At 44.2% G+C, this 27,004-nt stretch overlaps 1 protein-coding gene across 3 annotated transcripts in view; it reads left to right on the forward strand.

Annotated features, from left to right (window-relative positions):
- LOC125884698 (E3 ubiquitin-protein ligase HECW2-like) overlaps positions 1-27,004 on the forward strand; it is a 49,850-nt gene that overhangs the window by 18,905 nt on the left and 3,941 nt on the right. For 2 of the 3 annotated variants that reach the window (XM_049569806.1, XM_049569805.1), the window contains 28 exons: positions 6,282-7,614; positions 11,660-11,767; positions 11,935-12,029; positions 15,379-15,454; positions 15,546-15,715; positions 15,914-16,056; positions 16,583-16,683; positions 17,257-18,221; positions 18,323-18,467; positions 18,954-19,103; positions 19,628-19,729; positions 20,884-21,034; positions 21,133-21,236; positions 21,338-21,462; positions 22,156-22,341; positions 23,099-23,251; positions 23,352-23,454; positions 23,555-23,651; positions 23,752-23,835; positions 24,100-24,209; positions 24,502-24,622; positions 24,702-24,815; positions 25,023-25,175; positions 25,279-25,377; positions 25,604-25,733; positions 25,907-26,053; positions 26,165-26,279; positions 26,838-26,923. In XM_049569806.1, the coding sequence (XP_049425763.1) occupies positions 7,227-7,614; positions 11,660-11,767; positions 11,935-12,029; positions 15,379-15,454; positions 15,546-15,715; positions 15,914-16,056; positions 16,583-16,683; positions 17,257-18,221; positions 18,323-18,467; positions 18,954-19,103; positions 19,628-19,729; positions 20,884-21,034; positions 21,133-21,236; positions 21,338-21,462; positions 22,156-22,341; positions 23,099-23,251; positions 23,352-23,454; positions 23,555-23,651; positions 23,752-23,835; positions 24,100-24,209; positions 24,502-24,622; positions 24,702-24,815; positions 25,023-25,175; positions 25,279-25,377; positions 25,604-25,733; positions 25,907-26,053; positions 26,165-26,279; positions 26,838-26,923 (4,521 nt within the window). In that variant the 5' untranslated portion in view covers positions 6,282-7,226. Of the gene's footprint in view, positions 1-6,281; positions 7,615-11,659; positions 11,768-11,934; positions 12,030-15,378; positions 15,455-15,545; positions 15,716-15,913; positions 16,057-16,582; positions 16,684-17,256; positions 18,222-18,322; positions 18,468-18,953; positions 19,104-19,627; positions 19,730-20,883; positions 21,035-21,132; positions 21,237-21,337; positions 21,463-22,155; positions 22,342-23,098; positions 23,252-23,351; positions 23,455-23,554; positions 23,652-23,751; positions 23,836-24,099; positions 24,210-24,501; positions 24,623-24,701; positions 24,816-25,022; positions 25,176-25,278; positions 25,378-25,603; positions 25,734-25,906; positions 26,054-26,164; positions 26,280-26,837; positions 26,924-27,004 lie in introns of those variants that run through there. The other variant, XR_007448754.1, reaches the window with a different exon arrangement.

The following is a 27,004-nucleotide window of genomic DNA, read 5'->3' on the forward strand; positions in this document are numbered from 1 at the left end:
TTTCGTTACAGGTCAGGTATTAATAGCTCAGCCTTTAAATGTGACCTTCAATGCCAGGCCGAAGGCTAAATGTAAACTGTCATACATAATGACAGTGATGATGATGATTTCAGGTTGTTATTGGGCTTTTGGTGAGGGATGCTAAATAATTACATTTACTCAAGTACTGTACAGTATATACAAAAAAAGAGGCACATGCAACATCAGATATCAGAAATACTTTTGATCCCCAGAGTTGGATTGAGACATGTTGAGGTTGCTCCTATACCGTATACAGGCAAAGACAAAACGATAAGAAAATGTACAGTTTTGAAGTTAAAGCAGAACAGTATTGCACAACAATATACTTTTACTTCACTGCATTTAAGTGACAGCTTTAATTACCAATTACTGTACAAATAAAGATTATACATCCAAAAAATATGATGATCTTATAAAATATGACGGTGGTTTATAGACTAAAACAGTGGTTCCCAGCTGGTGGGTCATAGTCATGGTCCCTTTATTTTTAGGTACAGTGAATTTCCAGCAGAGAGATTGTATTTTGAAGTGTCATTTCCTGCCATAGATTGAGTGACTAATAGACAGCTCCTTGACAGGGATAGCAAACCAGCTGGATGATATGGCCGAAGTATGATGCTTTATGTATTAAACTGTGTGGACCTTGAACTAATGACCAAGGAGAAATCAGTTGGGAACCACTGGACTAAAATATAAGCAAATATAACAGTATATAAAATAGTTAAAAGTGGCCTCACCTTGACAACAGTAACACTCAAAGGGACCTTTATTCTACATTGATTACCTTCACTTTTTAGACTTAAAGTAACCGACGTTTTGCGGAAAGTACTTAAGTACTTTTGCTTAAGCAACATTTTCAGGGCGGGACTTTGACTTAGAACAGAGTACTGCCCTGTTTTCAACACAATGCACTGTCCAGCTAATCCAAGAGGGGTTTTGATTAGTTTAACTGGCTTAAGAAGTAGCCGAGTTGTCTCAGCTTATAAAGGAAGCTGTAATCCCTTTGTTTATCAGAAACACTCACAATCAAAACCACCAAATCTGGAGATGCATGGTTTTCACTGGACAGGAAGAGTATGACTAATTGTGATCTGAAAAGTAACTAAAGCTATTGTTATTTGTTTTGTTTGTTTTAAAGATTATTTTTATTGGCTTTTTGCCTTTATTGACAGGACAGAAGGTGAAATGGTGAGACAGAGAGAGAGTGGGAACTGAAATGCAGCAAAGGTCCGCGAGCCGGATTCAAACCCGCGGCCGCTGTAGTGAGGCAATGCCTCTGTACATGGGGCGCCGGCCCTATCTACTACGCTACCGACACCCCTATTGTTATTTGTTATAGAGTAAAAAGTACCTTTGCCCCTGAGATTGAGTAGAAGTGTAAAGTTGCAAGTAAAGTGCAAGTACCTCAAAACTGTACTGTCCTTGAGTCAGTGTACTTGGTTACAGTCTACCACTGGCAACAGGTGCGTAGGAGGACACATCACAACAACTCTCACAAGCTGTCAACACTTACAGTCAATTTATTAAGATACATTTTGGTCCAATGACCTTCTGTCACCATGTGACAACAGGTATGTGTGTATGCTCACAATTGAAAAGAAGCAATCCTACAGACGAGGCGAGAAGTTATTCAAATAGAGACAAATCAAGTGACCCTGTACAACGCACATAACTTACCGAACACAAGCTCAGGTGTAATTATGTGGGGAAAAACACCTTGAAAAAAATCATTAAATGCCCCTGAAATATAGTTACAGAGGGCTCCAGCTGCAGATTGAAGCCGTGTGGTAATGCAGCGGATTAGAGAAGGCATTCTGTCAACAGTAAATCCCCCCCCATTCTCTGTTTTAATCCCGCTGCTGAATCAAGGACACCTACTTCCCGAGAGCTTCACGTGCCTGTGCGTGTATGTGTGTGTGCAATTCTGATTAGTTCCATAAAGACAAGAGGCAGCAGTGGGTCTGTGTGTGTTTTGTTTGCAGAGCAGGGTTTCGTTTGGCTCTCAGGATGGAGTGTGCAGGTGCTTTTGGAGTGTTTTCGGAAAAGCAAAGAGTAAAGTGCGTGCTTTAATTTGACGGGCCATAGCATGCTATTCAGCACAATTTTAAGAGTTTGTGCTGGTGTGTATGTGTGTGAGGGTTTGTGGCAGCTATTTGGGCACAAGTGGCTTTAAACTCTGCCAGCAGCACCATGCTCAGCAATGGCCTCTCCCCTGAGCTATTTATAAATCTGTCCAGATGTGTGGGCGTGAGTGTGTGTGTGTGTGTGTGTGTGTGTGTGTGTGTGTGTGTGTAAATACAGGATGAATCTAGAGGATGTTCCACAGTAAAGCTTGACATTTCTTTTGGAAAAGCCAGGAAACTGCATCGTTATTCTGACAGGGAATTATGTGGAAGTGTTACTTCTCAGCTAACATGATGCATCTTGTGCTCCTTAAACTCGCTTTGACTTCTCGTCGTTGGATGTGTGTAGCAGAACTGACAGGAAGCAACCTTTCCTGGATTTTTCCAATGAAAATTACCCTATTTATAGGCAACACTCATGCATAAAGTGTGAGTAATTTTATGTATTTCTCTGCACAGGTTATCAGTCACGTCTCATTTCTTCACCATTTCCTGTCGTGTTTTTTATAATGCTTTTTATAGTGTTCCTGTGAATAAGAGTTTCCATAGCTTTGTATATTCTCCATGGAATATAGTCTGCTGTGACAGAAATGTCTGGCAATCTTTTGTTTGGCATCTTAGAGGCATGCTCCACCTGTGAGATGCTGCTGAAATAGATGGAAACTGGAGATACAGACTGCCACTGTCAGCTTTCATATTGATTTTCTGAATTTTACATACTGTAGCTTGGTGTTCATAGTCTGCTTTTCTGCTGAATAATTAAAGACCTAGTATTTCCGTGACATGCAGTAGTGGATATAACAAGACCAGATCAAAACCTAGCACATGGCTGGACCATGTAAAAACACACTGGAGGGCTTTTAATTTGAAAAAGGGGGTGGCAGCATTCACTTAGTCACGGTCTTTGTCCTTGATCTAGCTTAAAAAATCATGGTAATGCATGTTAAAATGAAGAGCAAATACACATAACACAACCCTCCCGTCCTCAGCTCCAGTAGATGATGTTCGGCCTCATGTGGCTGGTGGAGGCTGCAAAGTCATCAGCCACCATTAAAGCCTAGCTTCCACCAGTAACGATAGTTTGTAAAACGTCTCATTGGCCCTTAATCGACCAAACCGTTTGGTCAGCCTCTAGTTACAGGGTGTTCCTAAGGTCATGGCACCTGTTCCAACATCCCATTTCCACTTTCTCTTTTCTCTTTGTCTTCTCTTCTCACTTTTATGCAATCACTACAGTGGTGAAGTTGTTAAATTTTACTCATGTGGAGGTGCTCTAGTTAGCTATCGAGCTTGTAAATTCCCCAGGCTACCATGGCACACTGTTTTCCTTTCCGAAGAAAAACAGCCAACACTTGCATCACAACTCACTCCCGTCACAACTCACTCCCAGAAGTTACACCAGTGGTGTAACTTCATCACTCACTCACTCAGTGACGGACAGACGCTTGTGTTCATGGGACTGGCCTTGCATGCTGTGCTCCAACCAAAACATGACGACAGCCTACATTTAGTTAATCAGTGGAGCTGACAATGGGGAGTATTGTGCTGATTGCTGTAGGTATTGTGTCACCACGAGGCTACTCAGGCTGAATGTAAACAGGAAAAAGTTTAATTAAGTAGGAGCTTAAACTACCGTAATGTGTCCCCCTTGGCCTCTCGGAATTTGTCATTGTTCTGTGTACTATAGACCAACTAATGAATGGATCAATCAAGAAAATAATTGGGAGATTGATGGATAATGAACATAATTGTGAGCTGCAGCCCTGCATTAGATAATATGCCAGCGTAGTGTTTACAGCTTGTTGCTCTGCCCCCAAGTGGTCAAAAAATCCGCTATGCAGGTTTAATTCGAGACATCTGGGGCCTTAAAATCCTCCATAATATGCCCTGTGTCTCATTTCTCTCTCTTCATCAATCATTTATTTGGGTCTGTCTCCCCTGCATACTCTATCTCTTCCTCTGCAGTTTTCTGCATACCTCTCCCTCTAACTCTGTCAGTAGCACGTTACACAGCTAATTTAGACGCCTCGGGGGATGGTATACTTGTCTGTGAGTGCACATCCACTCTGTCTGGAAGAATGCAGAGAAGAAGAGGAAGGAGGGGAGTGGCTGCTGATCAGTAGGTTTGACGTGACTGGTGCGGAAGCTGAGACATGGTTAGGCATAATCACCTCTCACCATGGCAACAGAAGTGCATGTGTGTGAGAGGGAGAGAAAAGAGATAATCAAGAGGAGAGGTCATGGGTGTGTGTGCTGGGAAAGGTCAGGTTTTGGATTTATTTGTGTCCATTCAGGAAGTGGAATGTAACCTGCTAACCTCTGATGCGGGTGCAGACATCTTTACAAATACAGTGGCCTACGTTTGTGTTTTAAAGTCAGTGCAGGTGGTATCAAAGTGATAGACAAGAAAAGAGCTCGAAACATATAGTTAATTCATGTTGTCACAGTTTGAAATTTGGGGAAATGTCTGGAAAGTGATACACAAGCCATTCAGAAATAATCCATTTTGTTTAGTGGTGCAGCTACAGAAAAAAAAACCCATGGTATTGTGGGTTATTTTCAGTAGGCATGTCCCGATCCAGCTTTTTCACTTCCGATCCGATACCGATATTACAGCCTTGAGTTTTGGCCGATACCAATACCAGTCCGATCCAAGCTCACTTATTTTGTTGTCAGTCATGTTAGAAAAGGTTTGATCAAGCAATATTACTCTAACAAGAACAACTACTTAATCGGGTTAGTTAGAATGATCCACAACAGTTGGTATGAGAAACTGACCTGTTTATTGTTAACAGGGTTAAATAAACAAACTTTAAATTTGAACATTAACATTAAATAAAAAGTATAGCTGGTTTGCTTTGGCTGCTTTGGCCCCTTAATAAATAGAAAATAAATCAACACAAGAAATCTTTAAAATGTCTAACAATGAAATTAAAATAGCAGCAAGACACACTTGTGCTTTGCTCCCCTAATAAATTAAAAAAAGATTAACACCACAAGACACTGTTGACATTTAACAAACAATGCAGCCTTTCCTTTTCAGTTATTTCAGTAGTGTTTTTGTAGTCCATCTTGGCTCCAATTTCACAAACTGTGCCCAAAACATCCCTAATTTTCAGTGTAATTTTGTAGATTGAGGAGATTATTCTGTAAATGTGAAATGTGTTATCTTTTTTTTTAAAGCAGTAGTTTCACAGTTTGGGAAATACCCTTATTCATGTTTTTGCTGAGAGTTAGATGAGAACATGGATACCACTCACGGTGCTTTATCTGTGGCTAGAGCATGAAGTTGTTTATCTTAGCTTAGCTCAGCATCAAGACTGAGAGCCGTTAGCTGTTGAAAAAGCTAAAAAATGCAAAAACCAAACCATAAAGAGCAAAGAAGGACTAGAAACCTTTTGCATTTATGAACATGCTGAGAGGAAGTCCCCTTGAGAGGCCCTCAAATTCTGGATATAAGTGACCTAATGTGAAAACCTCCTGCTGTTACCCATCGAAACATACCAGACAGGCATGTGGTTGACGTCTTATGTCAGAGAAACTCTGCAGAAACTCAGATGACAGCAGGCTAAACTTTACTCATAGCAAATGGCGTCAATATAGGATTTAGAATTAAGCCGCTGCAGTTGTCGTAAAAAGAGATTCTGCGCACCTGTTTGTGATATTTCTCACAAGAATAACAACAGCCATCTTTCTGTACCTTTCACCAGTTGACACAATCACACACTGAAACTCTAAACATCATACTGATCACGGAAGCATTGATCATAGCGTCTGATAAACCTCTGCACTATCCAGTAAACAACCATACACACACAGTAACAGTGTGACCTTCCCCCCCCCCTTGAAAACAGTTTGTAAGCAAAACTGGGCGCCCATCAGGCTGATTTAGATGCATTAGTGGCATGGAAAATTACTGTTGGTTGATTTTGGGGTGAACTGTCCCTTTTAAGTAATGAAGAAAAGGAAATATATGGCACTGATGTTTAAAAGAATAAAATTAAAAGTGACTATTTACTACATACACAAAGTATTGACCGTAAAATACTCACCACCATCCCTCTTTTTGTCCCCTTGTCCTCCTCTTTCCCCTATCACCTTTCTGACTTCCTGTCTCTCTCTCTGTCTCTCCTGTAGGTCTTCCCTCCACCCCTCTCCTTCCTGTGGAACATAGGATCGCCCTGTCATCACCCCCTCCTTCCTGGACAGACCAGCAGAAGGATTACCGGATCGCCTTTCATCCTTAATTCCTCGTCTCTCTCTGCCCATCTCCCACCTCCCCTGTATCATAATGGATACCTGGATGATTTACGAAGTACTCTAGTGCCCTAGAGCAAGGCATTGCTCTGCTGTTGACACTCAAGTGTTATTCAGGGTGGACAGGCGTCCTAGGGTGTTGAGAGAGATAAATCAACATCAGTGTTCACAGTGGAAACGTGATATGCATGACTGATCTAAGAGAGTTTAACTATGTTTCAAACTGCCTCGTGACACCTCAATTGACCACTAGTGGATTCTGGGAGTTCTGAAGTGCCTTGCCCAAGGGAACGCCAGCAGGGCCAAGGACATGTACATCAAGGAACCCTAAATCTTTTTTTTAAGTTGCTTTGGACAGCTTCTCTTGTGATTACTCCATTCATCTGTCTATACTTCTATACCTCAATCATTTCTCCTTTTGTCCTCGCTTCATCTTCCCAGCATTCATTGCTTCTTCAGTTTGGTCTGGTTCACTTTTAAGCTAAAGGGCCCAAGTGTCCCTTTCCTTTCTTCCTTCCTCCCTCACTTCCTTCCCCCTCCCACCCCCTTTGTTTTGTTTTTTGCCTCACCCACCTGGCCTCCACCATTCGCCCCTCTCTCACAACGGCCGTCCTCCCCCCTCGCTCCCGCCCCCATTCATCCTCACCCTCCCTCTCCTCCTCCGCCCCCTCCTCCCCCCACCACCATCATCATCACCACCACCATCCTCACCCCCAACCCCACTCCCCCCACCACCACCACCATCACCACCACCACCACCAACTCTCCTCCTCTCTCCCTCGCTTCTCGCCCCCTCCCTTCTCCGCCTCCTCTTCTGCGGGAACTATGGCGATGGCTGCCACCGCCTCCTCCTCTCCCTCATCATCACCTTCCCCCAACGGCAGCGCCCGGGAGCACCTGCTGGCGGTGCGTCGGCGCACCCCGCACACTCGGCCATACACGATTGGTCCGGACAACCTGCGCAGTCTGTCGGTACAGGGCGGGAGCTCCACCTCTTCGTCCTCCTCTGCTATGTCATCAGGGAGTCAATCAGAAACGGCAGGGGTGGGACTCCAGAGGGCCAACAGTGACACAGACCTGGTGACATCAGACAGCCGCTCATCACTCACGGCGTCTACGTACCAGTTGACTTTAGGCCACAGCCACCTGGTGATTTCCTGGGACATCAAGGAGGAAGTGGATGCCACCGACTGGATCGGCCTGTACCACATCGGTGAGCAAACCTGCTTCTGGAGGGCGACCTCAAGATCTATGTTCTGAATTTCATGGAAGCGTTGATATGATACAACAAGGGCCGTGCCTAGTGATTAATGTCTAATATCAGTTAACCCCTCAGTTATCTTTTGCTGAAACAACTTCTCGTTTAGGTTGTAAAGTTATAGAAAGTAGTGAAACACAGCCATCAGTTTCCCAGAGCCAAAGTTAATGTCTTCAGATTTTACTGTGACAGGCAGCAAAGCTATTATTTTCATAATGAATCAGTAGAATATACAAATATTTTAATTTAAAGATATTCCTTAAGTTCTAGCAGAAATGCTGGTAACCTCATTGACCTTTCGCTAAGCCTCATCCCTTTTCGATACTGTTGTTACACACCAGCTGCTGGTGAGCTAATTCACATCAGCTCTGTAAGCTGGCTGAAAACTCCATAGCCAACTTTTAATGTTTCCAGCTGACTCATTTAATACAAGGGATTTTGGATGGCGACATGATATCATGCTAAAAGACCGAGGCTGTGCTGTATGTCCCAGACAAAGAGTCAGCATCCTAATCAGCTGATAATCAGAAGAAGACATGATAGCCTTGCATAGTTAAGAGTTGCTAAGCTATGATTGGACAAGTGCTGTTAGGAAGAGGGATTTTCGAACAGTTAGATGATTAATGAACGAAGCGTTTCACCGCTAACATCTTGTCAGCATATCAATGCAGTCTTGCCTCTATGAATTTCCAGGTCTGATGGGCCTAATGCTTTAGAGGCCAAATACAGTGGTGTAGGAATGAGTCCTAACACCATGAGTTAGCGTTTTTGCACTTTCGGTTCCCTCATCTCAAAAGCAGTAGGTTTTTGAATTGGTTTTTGGTTAGATGCCTGAAATAAAATGCTGTTAATGAAAGCTGAAGAGACATTTTGTTCTACGACATAAAATAGCTTCCGTCAGTAAATACCCCACTCATGAATTTTTAAGCTTTTTTGTGTCTTACAAGAGGCAATTGTTAATAAATTCCTGAACATGGCTTCGCAGCCTTATGGTGGTGGTAGTTTTCTAACCTTTTTTGCAATAATCCAAAATCCCATGGGAAAATCCCATGTGCTTTTTGACAAGGGAACCAGGGTGATGTTAACTACTGGGTTGGCCAACAAAAACAATCTGCACCACTATTGCACAACATTTTACTGTGTCACTTTACCTTAAACTGTCTTTTTAAACCATTAATTTTACTGTAACATCACTATAAAATCCAAAGCACAGCAAGTTTTTTAGCAAGCTATTAGTTGTGCACAGCTGGCTCTCAAATGGACTTCCCTTGTGGTCTGTTCTTGCTTGCTCATCGTCATCATCATCATGCCGTCCGTGTTCCTGCCTCCTGTCTCTCACTTCCATGTTGTCTCTCCTTCTGTCTGTCTCCCTGCCTGTCTGTCCACTTGTCTTTTTTTCTATTTGTCTGGTGTTGTCATAAGAATTGCCATTGAAGAAATTACAACTTGCAACTCATCTCAAGATCAGAGCATGGCATCAGCCCCGCTGCTGCTGCATTAACTGGCTAATGGATGGTGGGCTTGGGTTGTGTGTGGAGAAGGTGGTGAGAGAAGAGGGGAGGTTATCCTGATGAAAAGTGATGCTGACTCAGCATCAGTAGCACTTAAGGGCAGTATTTGTGTTCTCATATTACACTCTCTCTCTTTCTTTCACACACACATACACACACATTTCAAGTACCTCGTCCTAGAGTGATGTACAGGTGAATGACAGAGCGTGTAGTGAAGTGCAGCCTGTCTGTCCCATAATAATACGACAAAAATACAAACATATGCGAGAATTTTTGAATGCCATTAATACAACATTTTTTTTTTACCTCAGGGGACTGTGGTACATTATCGGCATCAGAAAATGGGTTCTTTTCATTTCACTATTCTTTTTTATTTTTTGTAGTGGAAGGCTCAATCCTGAGCTGCCATTATTGTAAGAGACAATCCATTTGCCAGAAAAAAAGTGGCATTGTTCGTTTGTGCAAACCAAGGCTAGGTTACATTTGCATGTTATTATGGAGCAGATACACTGAAACTTTAAGGAAAGGATTATGTTTGGGTTTAAAACACCTGGTTTTAAGGAGCATAATCCCTGCTGGAAAAGCAGTGATGTCTCTGTAGAAAAACATATGTGTTTCGTGCCACTATCCTGGCAGGAAAAACAGTGATGTCTGGGTAAAAAAACAACAGCTCTTTGTGGGTAAAAAACAACTATGTTTGGCACCTTAAAGGCTCTAAACACCGCAATGACTTGCCCTTCTGTGCAGAGTTTGCATGTTCTCCCCGTGTCAGTGTGGGTTTTCTCTTGGTACTCCGGCTTCCTCCCACAGTCCAAAGACACGCAGGTTAATTGGTGACTCTAAATTGCCAGTCGGTGTGAATGTGGGCGTGACAGGTTGTCTGTCTCTGTGTGTCAGCCCTGTCCAGGTTTACCCCACCTCTCGTCCAATGTCAGCTGGGATAGGCTTCAGCAACCCGCAACGCCCAACAGGATAAGCAGTTCCGGAAAATGAATTAAGCATAAAGAATTTACGATTGTGTATCCATGTTAAATTAAAATTAAATATCTAAAGGGACAGTCACCCAATTACAAGAAGTATTATTCAGTTTGTTATATAGTAAATGCAAGTGTTTTTTATTCCTCTACATTATAGCATTGATCCAAATGTATTTTCCCAGTGGCTAGTAGTGTTTATTTTGATATGTTTGCATGAGTTTAATGTGAGATAAAAGCCATTCTGTGTTAACAGCTGGGCTCGGTGATGCCCTGCAGTTCTCAGGCTCAGGTGTGAAAGAGCAGCTTTCAGCAGCCAATGAAATACACACCGTTTTACAAAAGCTAAGGCCATCTCAAACCACAGGTGACTGATTTTGTGTGTGAGTGTGTGTGTGTGTGTGAGTGAGAGTGAGTGCCTGTGGACAATCCTCTATCTGAGACAGAGAGGCAGAGAGAGCCAGTGAAAGGTGATCTCTCTCTATCCCTCCAACCTCTCTGCAGCTCTTCCATGGTATTGACCAATGCAGGGGGATTTCTAGGGTTTTTCTCCCCAGGGGAAGGCACTGTTTCCAGCCTGGCTGTCGGCCACATTCCCCTGGAGCCGCCTGAGCTCCATAACCTCACCCTGCTGTCTGACCTGTGTGTGTGTATAAGGGTTCCTGTGTGTGTGTGTCACACCTCTCACACTTCTATACGGGTTGGATAATTGCAGGGTTATCAGGTCAGACAGGTGTGTGGGTGTGTATCTATGTGTGAGGAATACTTATTTGCTGTCACCAGTAAAGGCTCATGGTTTATTGATGGTGACCTGATGTGACAGAGGGCAAGGGGTGTCCTGTATATGTGTCTGTGCCTGTGCGTGTGTGTGGCTGACATCGGCATTGATCCATTAGGACACGAGCCATTTGTCACTGGACGTACACATAAATGTTTGATGGCTTGACAGGCACAGACAGGGATGTGTTTTATGACCTGAGGGAAGAGTTTCCCTGTTGAAGATTAAACTAGTGAATCCCAACCTTTATTTGTGAGCCCTTAGGAAGGCCATGGCTGTAGCTCTTTGACACATTTTCGATATCTGACTTGTTAGCAGTTCCACCAAAGAGGCATTTCTCCACTGAACTTCTCACATGGTTTTTAAATAATTGTTTCCATCTCATTAAGTAATTTTAACCTGTAATTGAGTCCTCAAGTCTTGTTTTTGTCTCCAGGCAGACCTATAGATACCATTAGAAGAACTACAGTTTTTGGCACACCACTCTTGGATTAAAAAAAGTAACTTCCAACTCTCTCCTCTGTTCACATAAATAATCTTTTGCTGAAGTGTTTGCCCATGCTGCTGCCTCATTAAGTGAGTCGAGACATAGCTGTTTGTGACCTTACTAAATGTCTAACAACTGTGCGGCCTAATTTACATAAGCTTTGTTAGGCCATGTGTGTGTTATTAAAACAGATGACAGAGAAACACAGAGGAACAGCCTGCGAATATAAATGTGCTTGTGTGTTAAACAGATGAGACGTGTGTGGCCAACGTGTGGGACTCCAAGAATCGTGGCGTGAATGGCACCCAGAGAGGACAGATCGTGTGGAGACTAGAGCCGGAACCCAACTTCATGGAGCGTGAGTGGACCCCATGAGTGCTGTGTTTGTCTTTGATAAAGTATTCTGCTGATTTTACTTGTCAGTTGTGTAATGTCTTTGGTGGATATGGAAGAGCTTTGTCAAGTCTGAGAAAATAACCATCATGATGTCACAGCAGTGTCTTTATTTGTGTGTTTTCTCCACAGCGGAGACTAAGATCTGCTTTAAATACTATCATGGTGTAAGCGGAGCATTAAGAGCAACAACACCTTGTATCACAGTCAAGAACCCTGGAGTACCGGTATGTTAGCGTGTGTTTCATCGACATCCCACTTAGTTTGTTTCTACTCCTTTTTGTTTTTTCTGTCTTCTATAATGACCTCTATCCCAGTTATGAAAATGTCACGCCCTTAATCCACCATTTGATTGGCTTCCAGAGGCCAGTAATTGGTGACCATATTTATCAAGCATTTCAGAAGTGGCTCTTTGTCTTGCTCCATACATGTGAGACCTACACATAAAAACTGCTGCATTTAGTATTTTCACACCTAATCACCAGAAAAATGTTTCATTGTCTGTCTCTGCAAACCACAGATGCGTTACAATTGTACATTAATTGTTTTTAAAACTTGTAAAAAAAATTGTAATTAAAACTTTCCATTTCTTTGTGTTTCAACATCACTTTGGTTAGTGTGTGGTGAGGTGTAGACACAAAAACCACTTAGCTATAGTTAGGAAAAGATCATGTTTTGGTTTAAAATATCCAGTTTTGGTGGCATAATCTCTGCTGGAAAAGCAGCAGTGTCTTGGTAAAAAACAGCATTCAATTTTCGGGTCCATGTCATTGGTCCGACATCCCATTAGTCTGACGTCCCGTTGTTCCGATATGTGATTATACTAGGCTATACTGTATTTGTGTACCATAGGATCAGCAAACGCAACAAAAGAAGGCTACTGGTCGAGGTACAAGTGCCATAAAGAGAAGAGAGTGAAACACCATAACCTCCTGTTATTAACTCTGGGGTTGGGGTTGTGTGGGGAGCTTTCCGCGGTGCTGAACGGCTCCCGGTGGGCATGTTTCTGCCTTGATGGTGCGCCGCGACCGGCTCTGGGTCAGCTGGGAAAGGCTTGAGGCGAAGCAGGCTCACGGCTTATGTGTTTGCCACTTTCTTTTTCATTTTAACCCACACCATGATCTTTTCCTGACCTTAACCAAGTGGTTTTTGTGCCTAAACCTAAGCAGACCTTAATCACAGGGCATCATGATGATTTCGGAACAACGGGACTTCGGAACAATGGGTTTAATATGGTCGGAACAATGGGATGTCAGACCAGTGGGCGGTCGGACCAATGGGCAGTTCCCCAATTTTCATGGCACTATCCTTGGTAGAAAAACAGCAACATGTCATGAAAAAACAGCCACTATTGGGGGCTAAAAAGCCACAGAATACACAGCCACGGGTCGCAAAAAAACAGCCATGTTTGGGGGCAAAAAAGCTGCAGGACACAGCTACATGTCCCAAAACAACAGCCACTATTGTGGGCTAAAAAGCCACAGGATACTCAGCCACAGGTTAGCAGAAAACAGCCACTTTGGGAGCCACACAGCCACCGGTCGCAAAAAGCCACCTTTTAGAGGGCTAAAAAGCTGCAGGACACACAACCATACATTGCAAAAAATCAGCCACGTTTGGGGGCTAAAAAGTCGCAGAACATACAACCATAGGTCGCAAAGATACATCCATGGTTGGGGGGCTAAAAAGCCGCAGAACACACAGCCATGGGTTGCAAAAACCAGCTATGTTTGAGGGCCAAAAAGCTGCAGGACACAGCCATAGGTCACAAAAAAGCAGCCTCGTTTGGGGGCTTAAAAGCTGGAGGACACACAGCCACAGGTCGCAAAAACCAGACAAGTTTGAGGGCCAAAAAGCCACAGAACACACAGCCATAGGTCACAAAATAACAGCCACGTTTGGTGGCTAAAAAGCTGGAGAACACACAGCTACAGGTTGCAAAAACAACTATGTTTGGGGGCTAAAAAGCCACAGAACACAACCAAAGGTCACAAAAAACAGCTATGTATGGGGACTAAAAAGCTGGAGGACACACAGCCACAGGTTGCAAAAAAACAGCTATGTTTGGGGGCTAAAAAGCCACAGAACACAGCCAAAGGTCACAAAAAACAGCCATGTATGGGGACTGAAAAGCTGGAGGACACACAGCCACAGGTCACAAAAAACAGCCACGTTTGGGTGGCTAAAAAGCCACAGATTACACAGCCTTAGGCCACAAAAAACAGCTATGTTTGAGGGCTAAAAAGCAACAGGACACAGCCATAGGTCGCAAAAAAAAGCCATGTTTGAGGGCTAAAAAGCCAAAGGACACACAGCCATACGTTGCAAAAAACAGCCATGTTTGAGGGTCAAAAAGCCACAGGTCACAAAATAACAGCCAAGTTTGGGGGCTAAAAAGCTGCAAGACACAGCCACAGGTCACAAAAAATCAGCCACGTTTGGGGGCTAAAAAGCCGCTGAACATGCAGAGTGGAGAGATCTCAGAGTGAGGGGGCTGCCCTTTGGTCAGGCGCCCTGAGCAGATGGGGGGTTCGGTGCCTTGTACAAGGGCACCTCGGCAGTGCCCAGGAGGTGAACTGGCACCTCTCCAGCCACCAGTCCACGCTCCATATTTTGGTCCGGATAGGTACTCGAACAGGCGACCCTCCAGTTCCCAACCCAAGTCCCTATGGACTGAGCTACTGCCGCCCTGCAAGCAGCGAAGGGTCACTATAAAACAAACAGTTTGATTGTTGGTCTTGACCAGTAGTCTGCAGTGGAATGCAGTTTGCAGGTGTCTCATATACTACGTCACATTAGAAATGTTGATATGATACATATGAAACATATAAATGTAACATAGTCATGGGTTTGCAGTTACGTACAGTGCCAGTATTTTCATAGAAATTTACCAATGCCTAACATTTCAAACTACAATCATGGCTTCTACTCTGCGGCCGTTGCTTAACAGCAGTGTCACGTCCTTCTTCTCCGCTTGCTCTGCTGAAAGTTAGGTCAGGAGGCCTTGTGAATATCTTAAAGGTAGAGGTGCTTTTAGCCTTAGGTTAGCTCTCAGTGTGATTCCTTGAAAAGGATTCTGGTACATTATATAGTACCTGGTTATCAGCTGCAGATCCTCCCTCTTCTTCCACTTACACTGTGACTAAATAAAGGCATGTCAGTGTCCACTTCAGCACAGGTTGCTTTAAGAAGAGAATCTTCTTAGCCGCTGCCTTTAACCCCCAGAATTTATTGGGTAACATATTTTGGCCTCCGCTCAGCTAAGACCAAAGCTGGAAACAAATTTAGAGATGGCAGGGATGCAGTCAGAGTCAGTGGAGGGAAGTGAATGAAGAAAGTACATGTCCCTGAGCTCTTGGCAGCACAAACTGAAGCGGAGAGACATTTACTCCAGTTGAGTCAGTGAAATTTAAGCAGTCAGCTTGAATCAAGAGCATTTTTCTTCCCTCTTTGTTGTCCCTCCTTTTAATGTTTCATCAACTCTCTTTTTTCTCTAAGAGTCAAATCAGTTCACTCTAAAAATGGGATGGACAAGTGATCCACTCACTGTTCTTCTATTGGTTGTTTTCTCATCAGGTGGGCAGTGAAGGCCAAGTCGAGGACCAATCAGGGACTGAACACTGTCGGAAACTAGTCAGCTTCACCTTATCAGGTACAAGGACTCATTCAGTGGAACTGTGGTGTATTTGTGGCCCAGTATAATATACACACACATACTTACAGATGTGTGTTTTGCACTGCAGACATGCGAGCAGTGGGTTTGAAGAAGGGCATGTTCTTCAACCCTGACCCCTACCTGAAGATGTCAATCCAGCCTGGGAAAAGAAGCGGCCTCCCCAAGTTCACCCACCATGGCCAGGAGAGACGCTCCTCCATCATAGCTAACACCACCAACCCTGTGTGGCATGGGGAGGTCAGCACGAACACATGCACCTACAGAAGCACACATCATGGACCGGCACTATTGTGTCTTTACGTGTTTACTGTTGCCAGGGATAGTGACCAGAAGTTACAGCGAAAAAAAAGCAGAAAAGGAACAAACAAAAACTGTAAATATACGAAATTTCCACATGTTGAAAATATATTGTTTTTACTATGGATTTTCCTGTAGAAATACACCTTTGTGGCTCTGATGACTGATGTGTTGGAGATCGAGGTGAAGGATAAGTTTGCCAAGAGCCGACCAATCATCAAGAGATTTCTAGGTCAGCTGATCCTCCCCGTGCAGAGACTTCTAGAGGGGCCGACATCTGAGTGAGTTAACACACACACACATACACACACACACACACACATAAGGTTGTAATTGTATGAGACTTCCACGGTACGATAACCGCGTCTGAAAATATCACGGTTTCACGTTATCATAGCCTTAAAGGAATGAAAATGAAAGGGTTATTTTTGGTTGAACCAAGATTTCTCAGACAGAACAAGGGGACGTCTGAGGAGGTCGCACAGTCATCTGACCTTCAGCACTTAACCACAGTGACTCAACAGTGTGCAGTCAATATCGATCAATGCGTCCTAATCAGCTCATTGTTCAGGCATTGATTTGATATTGATCCACAGCTCAGGACATTATGTACTCTCGTGAAGCATGGTGTATAGTATGTGCACATTTTACAGTTAATGGTAATAGGACGTAAACAGCGACAGTTGTACATATATTCAACAGTTTAGATAAATGTCAGAGACATTGTGCATGTGTAAACATGTGTATCCGTCTCGTGTGACTGTGTGTTCTCTGATAATGTGTCTTAACTCCTTTGTGTGTGTGCAGCGATCAGCCAGTCAGCTACAGCCTGTGTCGTCGTCTCCCTACGGACCATGTGAGTGGGCAGCTTCAGTTCAGAGTGGATATCACCTCCACTGGACATGAAGGTACGTGTGTGTATTATAATGTTCTGGGGTAATGTAAATGAGCAACACACCCTTTTAATAAACAAGATGTTCAGTTGTGACAAACTAATACACTTAGAGGGTATTTGGAGGAGTGCTCAGTCAGATTGTGTTCATGGGAACAATGAAACTTCTGGTATGGACACCTGACTTTCAGAATAAATGGGGTGGGGCATTAGATAGTGTTAAGATAAAGTCATTTGTTATTTATACCCACTGGATGACTGGATCATATTCTTTGGCAGAAGAATCCAGGACTATTGAACATGTCCTGGCCTGTGTTGTTATCAGACACTTTTAATAACAGTCTGAACCTGTCAGTACTTTTAGTGGCTGTAAATTGACAGCAGGTATTACAGTACAGCCTGTTTCACTGCTGCTGTCTGCAGCCCTGTCATTCAACACTGAGCCAACTATTGTTCCCATGAGTCACTTAGACACAAAAACATGGGAAAATAGGGTCTAGGCTGAAAAATACCATAAAAATATATCTTTAATATCCCCAATTTATCCCCAATCTTCTTTTACCTCTCCCCCATCCTCTCTTTCTTTCAGAAGCCTCCCCAGATGCTGTGGGCACCATCCTAGGCAGCTCAGTGAACGGTGACCCTGGAAGTCCCTCAGACGATGAAGACCTCCCTCACCCATCTTCCTCCTCACGCGTTGCATACGGGCCTTCTCCCACAGGATCGGACGAGGGCTCCCTTTTAGTTAACGGTGCTTGTTACTATGGCGATGACAGTGTGTGGCGGGAGCCTGGGCAGATGGCAGAGGAAGATCTGCTTGCTGTGGCTCTGGGCGGCCACACTCACCGGCAGGTGTCACTCAACGATTACCTGGATGCCATTGAGGCTCCCAGGAGCCCCGGGGACCGGCCTCTTGCGGGGCCTTCGCCGAAACTCCGTTCTAGCTTTCCAACGGACACACGGCTCAATGCCATGCTGCACATAGACTCAGATGAGGATGAGGAGACAGCAGGGCAGCACAGGGAGCAAACACAGGAGACGAGGACACAGCAGAGCATAGACTCAGCCTCATCGAGGAACTCGGCTACATCGGAGTCTCAACAAAGGAACAAGGGTTCAAAAGAGGAGCCGCAGGGCCAGACTGGAGCTGGGGCTGGGACTGGGACTGGAGCTGGGACTGGGACTGGAGTTGGGGCCACAACAGAGGCAGATTCCTCTGCCAGTGCTCAGCCTGGAACGACGCCTGCAGGGGCCAAATCTGGAGCTGGAGCTGCTGAAAGTGCAGTCCAAACACAGGAAGGAACACCAGCTGCTGCTGCTGAGACTGAAGCTGGGCTTGGAGAAGCTGCTGGAGCATCAGCTGAGGCTGCACACATCACTGGAGAACCCTCCACAGCTTCCAGCTCATCTCAGGCATCAGGGGCTGAGGCAGCTGCGGCAGCTGGGCCCATGGAGTCTGTGGGGGAATGTACCTGTCAGGAGCAGAGTAGCAGAACAGGTGCAAACCAGGAAGTATCCCTCACTCCCTCACTTGGTCCACTTTCACCCATTCAGGTGAGCAGCTGTAGTTTGGTGATCAAACAGTACATATCTTGGGTGTCAGATGGAAAGTTACAAAGTTTCTTCTCCACACTTTTTTCCTGTCCTCTCCTCAGGAGGTGGAGACAAGAAAAGAAGTGGCTCCTAAGGCAGAGGAGGAAGGGGAGTCATCAAGCAGTGAGGCCAACGGACCATCAGCAGCAGCTGGTGCATCTACGAACAGCATCATAGCTGACCAGGGAGGAGGGACCTCCGAAGTTGGTAGGTGGTAAATGTTTTTGTTGTTTCTTTGTAAGGATTCCCATTAGCTTTGCCCTTAAGGCCTAGTCTTCCTGGGGTCCACATTTAAAAACATGCATTAAACATTACAGTCAGAACAGGAATTTGGCCATCTAGGCCCCTTATCACCCTTTGGAAAATCATATGCCCATCAGCCTTTGTGGCCCTGGAGCCCTGCTCTGGCTTGCCTCTCTGCTCTGTCCTTAATAGTCAGGAATGACAGCATCAACCCCACTGTGTTAGGTGCATGCATTTGAACAGACAACTTTTATAATACTAACAAAATAATATTAATTGTAAACAAACTGAAATCAGGAATGAAAACCTACCTTCATACGATATCATATGGTATGATATACATACATACTATGGCTGCCAGGACCATGCACAGGCAGCCAGATCTCACTCTGCTGCTTTTATCTGCCTCCTTGTTACATTACACTCATAAAAACATCTTGTTAATTTTAGGAGCAAGTGCCAGGAGTCAGGAGGAGGAGGATGGGGAGGTGTGGAGGAGGAGGCAGTCCATGCAAGCTTCCGGAGGCGTGACCCAAAACCAGGAGGCATGCTCAGCCAGAGAGAGTCAGAACGGGGCAGTGGGGGTGGAGAGAGAGACAGGTGAGATGCAGGATGATCTTGGGTGTTTTTTTGCTTTATTTTTCCAGTAAAATAAAAATGAAAGAAAATAAATATTATAGCAACACTTACAGATTTCCACACAGTCTTCACTGACTTTTTATCTATTTTTTTCTTTAAGTATCTACAAGTCAGATCATTTTTGTTATTTTTAGAATGATCCCATGACTAGTATTTATTGTATGTTGCCACAAATTTGACATGCAGTATCTGGACTGGCATCTCTCCACATCACAGAACAGAGGGGATCGGGCAGTATTTAATAAAAGACTGGAGTATTATTCAGATGAGATCATGTTTTCTGCACCTGCCAAAAAGAACAGTTGTGCTATTTAACCTTATGACAGTTGTAGATAGTAGTAGGCTGTGCAGTGAGGATATGAGCCAGCTGTAGGATCTTATATTTGGAAGGTCATCAGGTTTTGCAGCTTTGGTTTTACATATAAAAAGGGGACTTTTCTACCTTTTCTTCTATTCAAAGTGATGCATGGCCAAATGTTTTGCAGGTGCCACAGCTCAGGTCAATGGCCACCAGTCCGTTCGCTCCCTGCCGTCTGTGCGCCATGACATCAGTCGTTACCAGAGAGTGGACGAGCCGCTACCACCTAGTGAGTGTGGGTGTGTGAGTGTGTGAGAAGATAGATAGATAGATAGATAGATAGATAGATAGATAGATAGATAGATAGATAGATAGATAGATAGATAGATAGATAGAATGTGTTATTGAATTGTTGTGATTGTTTCTGAGGTGATTAAAATTGTTGGACAGATATTTAGGGACCTCAATATACTTTTACTACTATTTACTCAATTTGTGTGCCTCTGTTATCATCTGGAAGCCGATGAAGTTGTAGAAAATGTGCTGAATCACAATGGGTTCAAGGAGGTAACTTAAACACTACCTTGATTAACTTGTTTTGTGCAGTCCAGGGTTTATTTTTAATGTGATGTGGTGTAATAATCAACCAGGAGATGGCAGCATAGTTAAAATGTCATCAAACCAATGCTTGGACCAAGGTCTTAAGTGTTTACCGGTCCAACAACCCTGATTTTCTTGCCAAGAATTTTGTTCACCGGCTAAATCTTTATGAGAGACGAAAAAAGCTGAATCGTCTGCATAGAGAAACAGTTCAGATGGCCAGGCTACCTTCATATCATTAATGTACAATAGGGAAAAAGTGTGCCCAGTACACGCCCTTGAGGGACCCCACAACGTATAGTTTCAGCTTTGGAAAATGGCCCTACCGATCTACTGTCGGTGTCCTTCCCAAGAGTTAAAAATTGACCCATTTAATGGCAAACTTGTGAATCCCCACGGCCTTTAGCTTTAACAGCAGGTTACTATGATCTACAGTGTACTGGCCTAGAGTTTCTTAATCACTTTGTTTTTCTAGTATTTTGTATGATTTACTGTGATTTGCTCACACAAATTCACAATTCACTTCAGCTCACACTAAGTCGTAAATTGGTTAGAAGTGTGTCTCCACTGGCTCAGTCAAAAAAAAACAACAATTTTGTGACAACTCAAAATATGGCATATTTTGGATCAGTTTAAGAGAAGAAAGATTGGTAGTGTAATCAAGCAAATCAATGGATTCATTACTCTTTTCAGTGGGTGTTCACTCCGTTATATCTCTGAAGAAATTCTCACCATCACAGGTTTGTTTAGATACTAAGCCTCTGAATCTCCTCTTCAGCACTGGGCTTACTATTGTGTGTGTGTACTTACTTATGTCAATTTGTATGTCTATGTCTGAATCAGACTGGGAGGCTCGTATCGACAGCCACGGTCGGATCTTTTACGTGGACCACGTGAACAGAACCACAACATGGCAGCGTCCCACCGCTCCCCCCGCCCCACAGACCCTCCAGAGGTCCAACTCCATACAGCAGATGGAGCAGCTGAACCGCAGGTCAGAACAAAATGTAGTTGATTTTTCCACTTTTGACACTTCTTTGTTTACTTTAACTGTCACCATGGTGATCAACACAAACATGCACACCTTACCAGGTATCAGAGTATACGTAGGACGATAACCAGTGACAGCAGACCAGAGGAGCAGCCAGCCAATGAGCTGCCAACAGATGAGACTGACATGCACCCCTCCATCCCGGGTAATCCTCTCACTGCTCTGCATTCTGGTTTATGTAGTCTGTAAAGCATGTCCTGGAGACTTGATCAGTTTTGTTTGACTCTGTGTGTGTGTCTGTTTCAGAGTTCCGTCGGGACAACAGTGTATCTCAGTCCAGCTCCAGGTCTCGTCTCACCCTCCTGCTTCAGTCCCCCAGCGCAAAGTTCCTTACCAGCCCCGACTTCTTCACTGTGCTGCATTCCAACCCTGTACGGACAACCGTTGTTTTTCTTTTTTTCATCTCTTTCTTCTTTCTTTCAACCAATCCATCTCTCTTTCCCCTAACTTACTCTCATAGGTTGCCCTCTGCTGTTTGTTTTAGGAAATTGCAAGGCCTTTCCCTCTTCTCAGTTCTTACTTTGTAGATCCTCGATTCCTTGCCTTGCTTCCTCCCCTCACGTTTTAGTTCCTCGCACCTGAGATGCAGGCGGAGGCAGGGAAATGACACAAGGAGAGAGGAGTCGAAGCAACAAGCATGTAACAAAATGAGACATCCATGCTTTTGGAGGTGTCATTACAAAGTGAGGTCAACTAAATATAACGTGTCATGCCTCTTAAATGTGTCACAATTCCCAAAAAGACTTCTGTAAAGGATACACCTGTCCCTCCTCACTCATAGATCTCCAGTAAGCCTCCTCTCTGAAAGATGCATTTTGGGAATTGAGACATCCGTCAACATGGTGCACTGTGATAAATGTCCAGGTCACAGGCAGAAGGATGGAGGAGAGAGGAGATGGGGAGGCACAAAGAGAAATGAGAGGAGCCACCCCCATATTGAGAACCGTGTCCAGACAACTCACTCTGAATTTGAGCCCCATTAACAAAACTTAAAATCTTTCTCTGGTGCATGTGGTTCCTCCTCCCTTACTATAATTTATCTCCTGTTTCTTTTGTGTGTCTAGAGTGCCTACCGTATGTTCACCACCAACACGTGTCTGAAGCATATGATCAGTAAGGTTCGTCGGGATGCTCACCATTTTGAGCGCTACCAGCACAACAGGGACCTGGTGGCCTTCCTCAACATGTTCGCCAACAAACAGCTGGAGCTGCCCAGAGGCTGGGAGATGAAGCACGACCACACCGGCAAGGTGGGGACCACGCCCATATAAAGTCTCACATATTATTAACTCAAGGGCTTAAATGGTTTTGGAAACAGTAGAGTATAGTATTTTAAATTCAGTTCAGAGGTTGTAGTGTTGTGCAGATACATGCAGATGCAGCCACCTTGAGTCTCCCTCCCCTGCCGAAGGCCTTTTGGCTGCCAGCCAACTACCAGTCAGTTCCCAGCCACTGGGAGTATCCTCCTGTCTCCTGACAGGGTGTGTTCAGGTTCTACTTTGAAAACGACCATTCATTTAATTGCATGGAGTCACCATGAGATGGTGCTTTCTTCACAAGAGCACATAATTTAATTTTAATTTGATAATTTAATTTAATGCATTTTTAAATGCTAAAATCAATCAATAAATAAAAGACTAAATGAAGCTGAACATAAAAATACATATTTTAATGCATAAGTTAATATTAAAAAATACATAAATGCTGGTAATTCATTGCAAAATTAATATCTTTACCTCTACATTTCTTATTTTCTGCGTTTATGTATAATGTCATTTATTATGCTTTACAGTAAGGTTACTCCCACCTACCTCATTAACATAGAGACAGAAAATCAGAAATTAAAAAAGTAGAAACTCAGAAATACATGCAGATTTTAAAATTCATAAATAAATTAAATTAACATAATTCAAGGTATACTGTGAATATTCCATTCAACCTTATTTGCACAGAAATAAAACTGTGATGGCCACATGTGACAGTCTTCTCTTGTGTGTACATATGCAGCCTTTCTTTGTGGACCATAACTGCCGTGCGACGACCTTCATCGACCCCCGGCTGCCTCTCCAGAGCACTCGGCCCCCGAGCCTCCTGGCTCACCGCCAACACCTGACTCGCCAACGCAGCCACAGTGCTGGGGAGGTCAGCCCACGGCGACTGGTAAGACAGAGAAAAGCGCAGGTGTCTTAGAGGTGTGGCAAACAGCAGACTGAGGCTGGCGAAACTATAAAAATATAACCTCCGTTTCCTCTCTCTGTAGGTGGGTGAAGACCCTCGTCATGCCGGTCCACCCGTCCTGCCACGGCCTTCCAGCACCTTCACCTCTGCCAGCAGGGGGCAGTGCCAAGACGTTGTGCCAGTGGGTCAGTACAAACACACACACACACACTCACACTCACACACACAGAACTCTCCAGAAATGATCCAAAGTGACTTACATGAGTGTGTCTGCTTTTCCTCCAGCTTACAACGATAAGATTGTGGCGTTTCTTCGACAACCAAACATCTTTGAGATTTTGCAGGAGAGACAGCCTGACCTCAGCAGGAACCATTCACTCAGGTACACACACACATAATTACACACACTATCTCCACCCAAGATATAGGGTTATACAGATACCAGATACCAGCATCTGTCTGTAATGTTGCTGTGACAACAGGGAGAAGGTGCAGCTGATACGCACAGACGGAGGGTCAGGATTGGCCAGGTTGTCAGGTGATGCTGACCTTGTCATGCTGCTAAGGTGAGACCTGTTTCTTTACTTCCTTCTTTTTTCCCTGTCCTCAACCTTCCTTTCCTTCTTGCCAACCTTTCTGTTTTTTCTGTCATCTACTTCCCTTCTTACTTTTACCTCTACCTCCCCTCCACGTCTTATTGTGTTATCACTTTGCCTCTTTACTTCCTTGTTTCCTCTCTAATTTATTTCTTTCCTTTCTCTCTTGCTTTCAACTTAAGTCACTCTATTGAATTAATTCAATGTCTTCCTGTCTTTCTCTCCTCTCTGCAGTCTGTTTGAAGATGAAGTAATGTCCTACGTGCCTCCTCACGCCTTACTTCACCCCAGCTACTGCCAGTCACCGCGGGGATCACCTGTCTCCTCCCCACAAAACTCGCCTGGTAAGAGACACAGAGACATTTCTTTTACTTGCATTAAGGCCACCATACAATGCACAGTGTGTCAGGTAAAAGCTGCATTTTGTCATCACTATCCATAGGTGCATGTCTACATTTGTTAAGTAGTCACATCTGGAAATAATTTAACTAAAAAAACAACCAGGAAGGGAGCATACAAACAAAAACCCACAGTGCTGATTATAAACTAACCACTGGAATGCACAGACCTGTGCTGATTGCTGACATATGTCAGCGCGTAAAGGAGTACAACCTCTCCCTTTCTCTCTGCCTGTAGGTACTCAGAGAGCAAATGCCAGAGCTCCAGCACCCTACAAAAGAGACTTTGAGGCCAAACTGCGCAACTTCTACAGGAAACTGGAAACTAAAGGCTACGGCCAAGGACCAGGGAAGCTAAAGTAGGTGGAATGGGTTCGTCTGAAGAGAGAGCTTTCTTCTCTGTTTCATTTTGCCCTCACACTTGTGTTTGTGTCGCAGGTTGATCATCCGTCGCGACCATCTGCTGGAAGATGCCTTCAACCAGATCATGTGCTATTCCCGTAAAGACCTGCAGCGCAGCAAGCTTTACGTCAGCTTTGTTGGGGAGGAGGGGTGAGTATGTGGGAGGGGAGAAGAAGAAGCATGAAACCCATAACATATGTGCATATGTGTGCAACAGACAGTAGTCATCCCTTTAACATTAGCCACTATTACAGTCATGTATTGTATGTAGGAAGGACTGATATCCGAATGTGTGTGTGTGTGTGTGTGTGTGTGTGTGTGTGTGTGTGTGTGTGTGTGTGTGTGTGTGTGTTGCAGGTTGGACTACAGCGGGCCTTCCAGAGAGTTCTTCTTCTTGGTTTCCAGGGAGCTCTTCAACCCTTATTATGGTCTGTTTGAGTACTCTGCCAACGACACCTACACCGTCCAGATAAGCCCCATGTCTGCCTTCGTAGACAATCACCATGAATGGTGAGGTTCACTGTACACGCACACACAAATACATACTAGAGACAATGAAGCTGAGATATGATCTTTAATATCCTGATTACTTTTATGTGTTGATGTGTTGCAGGTTCCGGTTCAGTGGTCGCATTCTCGGTTTGGCTCTGATCCATCAGTACCTACTGGATGCCTTTTTCACCAGACCCTTCTACAAAGGCCTACTGCGCATGTACGTACTGTAATGAACACACAGATGTATGCACAAATATGTACTTTTTAAAAGTCATTTGACCTGTTTATAAACTTGGATATTGGAGCATTCTAGTGCACATTTGCTTATCTTTGTTAGCCAGTGTGTCCTAAATGTGACCTGGAATGTCACAGGTCTCACACACACACACACACACACACACACACAAACGCACACTCATTCATTCTCATTTCCCACCTTGTAGTCCCTGTGACCTGAGTGACCTAGAGTACCTGGATGAGGAGTTTCACCAGTCCCTTCAGTGGATGAAGGACAACGACATAGAGGACATGTTAGACCTCACCTTCACCGTCAATGAGGAAGTCTTTGGACAGGTTAGGCTCTATGCGTGTGTGTTTGTATTCACATTTATACACACGTGGCAAGACAGAGGGAGAAAGAGGACGGACTGAGATTGTAAAAAAAGTCTTCTGTTTTGTTTTGTCTTAAGGAAAAAGTGATAAAAAGGATTAATATATGTATTTATTTTTTGCCTGTGTTTCCATAGATAACAGAAAGGGAGCTCAAACCCGGCGGAGCCAACATCCCTGTGTCAGAGAAGAACAAAAAGGAATACATCGAGCGGATGGTGAAGTGGAGGATAGAGAGAGGAGTGGTGCAGCAGACTGACAGCCTGGTTAGAGGTTTCTACGAGGTATGGCTCAGCGTAACATAATATAATCACCTTTATGATAGTCTTTCACAAACTGTACTGTGGAAAATGTGACACTCAGTGGCTGTATGATATGTTGTGTGTGTTTTCCAGGTAGTGGATGCCAGGCTAGTGTCAGTGTTTGATGCAAGGGAGCTGGAGCTGGTGATCGCCGGCACAGCTGAGATTGACTTATCAGACTGGAGGAACAACACCGAGTACAGAGGAGGTATGTTCTTCCTTTTTATTTTTATTTTAGTCTTAATTCATAGGCATTCTCTCTTCTGGGACTCAACTGCGTTTTTACCCCCCATCTGTATTCTATAGGTGTTTTTTTTTATGGGAATGTGGAACTTTCAGATGATAAGCAGTGCCTATGGTTTGCATGTTCCACATTTTATTCTAAGTGTGTACTGCAGTGTGCAACTTGATCTCAATCCCTGAAAGTCTTGGTCTTGTCTTGGTCTCGATACACTGCATTCACCATCATCATTCAAGTTCGGTTTCTTTACTGTCATATGCACAACAGTTAGAGAGAAGTAGTCGCTGGCAATGAAAATATTAGCTGTCAGGCTCCCTCCAACAATGCTCATTTAAGTATATATCAGAAGGAAAAAACACACAAGTAAAAGAGTCGTGAGTCTTTTGGCCTGTGGTGTGAAGCCGTCCCTGAGCCTGGTGGTGCAGACGAGCTCGGGACACGGCAGCTGTCCTTGGTGCTGGCTTCTCAGCCTTCAGTCATCACGATCCATCGCCATAGTTACATGACATGATGTGTTATGTTTAGGTTACCATGACAACCATATTGTGATCCGGTGGTTCTGGGCAGCAGTGGAGAGGTTCAACAATGAACAGAGACTACGACTCCTGCAGGTAGGCGTGTGTGTGTGTGTGTGTGTGTGCGTGCGTGCGTGCGTGCGTGCGTGCGTGCGTGCGTGCGTGCGTGCGTGCGTG

Source organism: Epinephelus fuscoguttatus, linkage group LG24 (assembly GCF_011397635.1).
Source record: "Epinephelus fuscoguttatus linkage group LG24, E.fuscoguttatus.final_Chr_v1".
Lineage (NCBI taxonomy): Eukaryota > Metazoa > Chordata > Actinopteri > Perciformes > Serranidae > Epinephelus > Epinephelus fuscoguttatus.